Here is a 2,099-nt window from a genome sequence, read left to right as displayed (position 1 = left end):
CCCACACCTCGCTCAGCCAGTGAGCGGGAACCGGTCTGTACATGGGATCCGAACCCTCGGCGGGAGCGCCACTGCGCTTCCCAAGCGGCGCACTGTAGCAGTGCGCCACCGGGCCGGCCCAGAATGGATATTTTTTTTAAAAAATTATCCAACCATGTACTGCCTAGAAGACTTACTTTAGATCTAAGAACACATGCATACGTTGAAAGTGAAATGATGGAAAAAGATATTCCACACAGACAGTAACCCAAAAGAGCAGGGGTGACACTAATATCAGACAAATTATACTGTAAGTCAGAAACTCTTACAAGAGACAAAGAACATTATATATTAAAGAAGGGCCAATTAATCAAGAAGATATAACAAGTATATATGCAAAATAACAGAGCCCCAAAATATATGAAGCAAATGTTGACAGAATTGAAAGGAGAAACACAGTTCTACAAAACACTTAGAGACTTCAATACCCCACATTCAATAGTGGATAGAACAATCAGACAGAAGATTAATAAGGAAACAGAAGATTTGAACATTGTAAACAAATTAAGACTTTATGGACATACACCATATACCCTATCCAACAACAGCAGAATACACATTTTTCTCAAGAACGCTTGGAACATTCTTCAGATAGACTGCATATCAGTCCACAAAACAAGTCTTGATAAATTAGAAAGATTAAAATAATACAAAGTATCTTTCTCAATCAAAATGGTATAAGCTAGAAATCAATAAAGAAGGAAAACTGGAAAACTCACAAATATGTGGTAATTAAACAATACATTCTCAAACAACTAATGAGTCAAAAAGAAATTACAAGGGAAATTAGAAAATACTTAGAGATAAATGAAAATGAAAACCCAACATACCAAAACTAATGGCATGCAGTGAAAACAGTGCCAAGAGGAAAATTTATAGCTTGTAAATGCATACATTAAAAAAGTAGAAACTTTTCAAATCAATAACCTGTTTACAGCTTAGGAAAGAGAACAAAAGAGCAGACTAATCTTTATCTTGATTGACTAAAAAAGAGAAAAGACTTAAATTACTAAAATCAGGAATAAAAGTGGGACCATGACTACCAATTTTACAGAAATAAATGGGGAGTTATTATTTAATGGGTACAGATTTTCTATTTAGGATGATGACAAAGTTCTGGAAGTGGATAGTGGTGATGGATGCACACAATGTAAATGTACTTATTGCCATTTAATTGTACACTTTAAAATGGTTAAAACAGGGCCGGCTGGGTGGCGCACTCGGTAGAGTGCGGCGCTTGGGAGCGCAGTGGCGCTCCCACCGAGGGTTCGGATCCCATGTGGAGATCCGAACTGGCTGAGCGCGGTGCGGGCGCAACACCGAGGGTTGCGATCCCGTTGCTGGTCCCCGGTACGGGCGCGACACCGAGGGTTGCGATCCCATTACCGGTCAGTAAAAAAGACAAAAAGGAAAAAAAATAATAATAATAAAAAATAATAAAATAGTTAAAACAGTAAATTTTATATCCTGTATATTTTACCACAATTTAAAAAATGTATACTTATTCCATAGAATAAGTATCAGAATCCCTAAAATGCCACAAATAATAAAGTATTAAATATGGCTTTTCAGGAGCCAATTCTTCTATAGCCAAATATAAATCTTTCCCCTCAATGCAAGATCTGTTAATATAGTACCTATTTCATAAATACATTTTCAAAATTCCAATAAGTAATCCAATACACTCTCCTGATTATCTTAATTTCATTTTTAAATAAGGTGGGAAACAAATAGGCAACAAACTCACCTTTCATCATAGAGTGCTTTTGTGATACCTCCTCCTGGAATACGAATACATAACTCAGAATCATCTATTTCAGGAATGTGTGGGCTTTTTTCCATTTCTTCCCAGTTAAGGCTCTTTATTTTATTTTGAACACTTTTTTGCATGGAAGGTGTAAGTAGGTACCGGAAGGGAGTACTAGAAACAACCATATAATTAATTTTTTAAAAACTCACAAATATGAAAACTAGGGCAAATATCAGTTCTTTTAGGTAAAATTATCTTGGTCTTTTTTTTTTTTTTTTTTTTAAAAAAACCGGAAAGGGGATTTTACCCC

The 2,099-nt window shown here is 35.8% G+C and overlaps 1 protein-coding gene across 1 annotated transcript in view; it reads right to left on the bottom strand.

The window, feature by feature from the left end:
* The window catches only part of PSMG2 (proteasome (prosome, macropain) assembly chaperone 2), a 20,650-nt gene that overhangs the window by 5,631 nt on the left and 12,920 nt on the right, over window positions 1-2,099 (bottom strand). The window contains exon 5 of the mRNA XM_008585854.1: window positions 1,787-1,960. Within this exon, the coding sequence (XP_008584076.1) occupies window positions 1,787-1,960 (174 nt within the window). The remainder of the gene's footprint in view (window positions 1-1,786; window positions 1,961-2,099) is intronic.

The sequence above is a fragment of the Galeopterus variegatus genome, unplaced genomic scaffold (assembly GCF_000696425.1).
Source record: "Galeopterus variegatus unplaced genomic scaffold, G_variegatus-3.0.2 Scaffold3739, whole genome shotgun sequence".
In the NCBI taxonomy this organism is placed as follows: Eukaryota; Metazoa; Chordata; class Mammalia; order Dermoptera; family Cynocephalidae; genus Galeopterus; species Galeopterus variegatus.
This window is presented reverse-complemented; position numbering and strand designations above follow the sequence as displayed.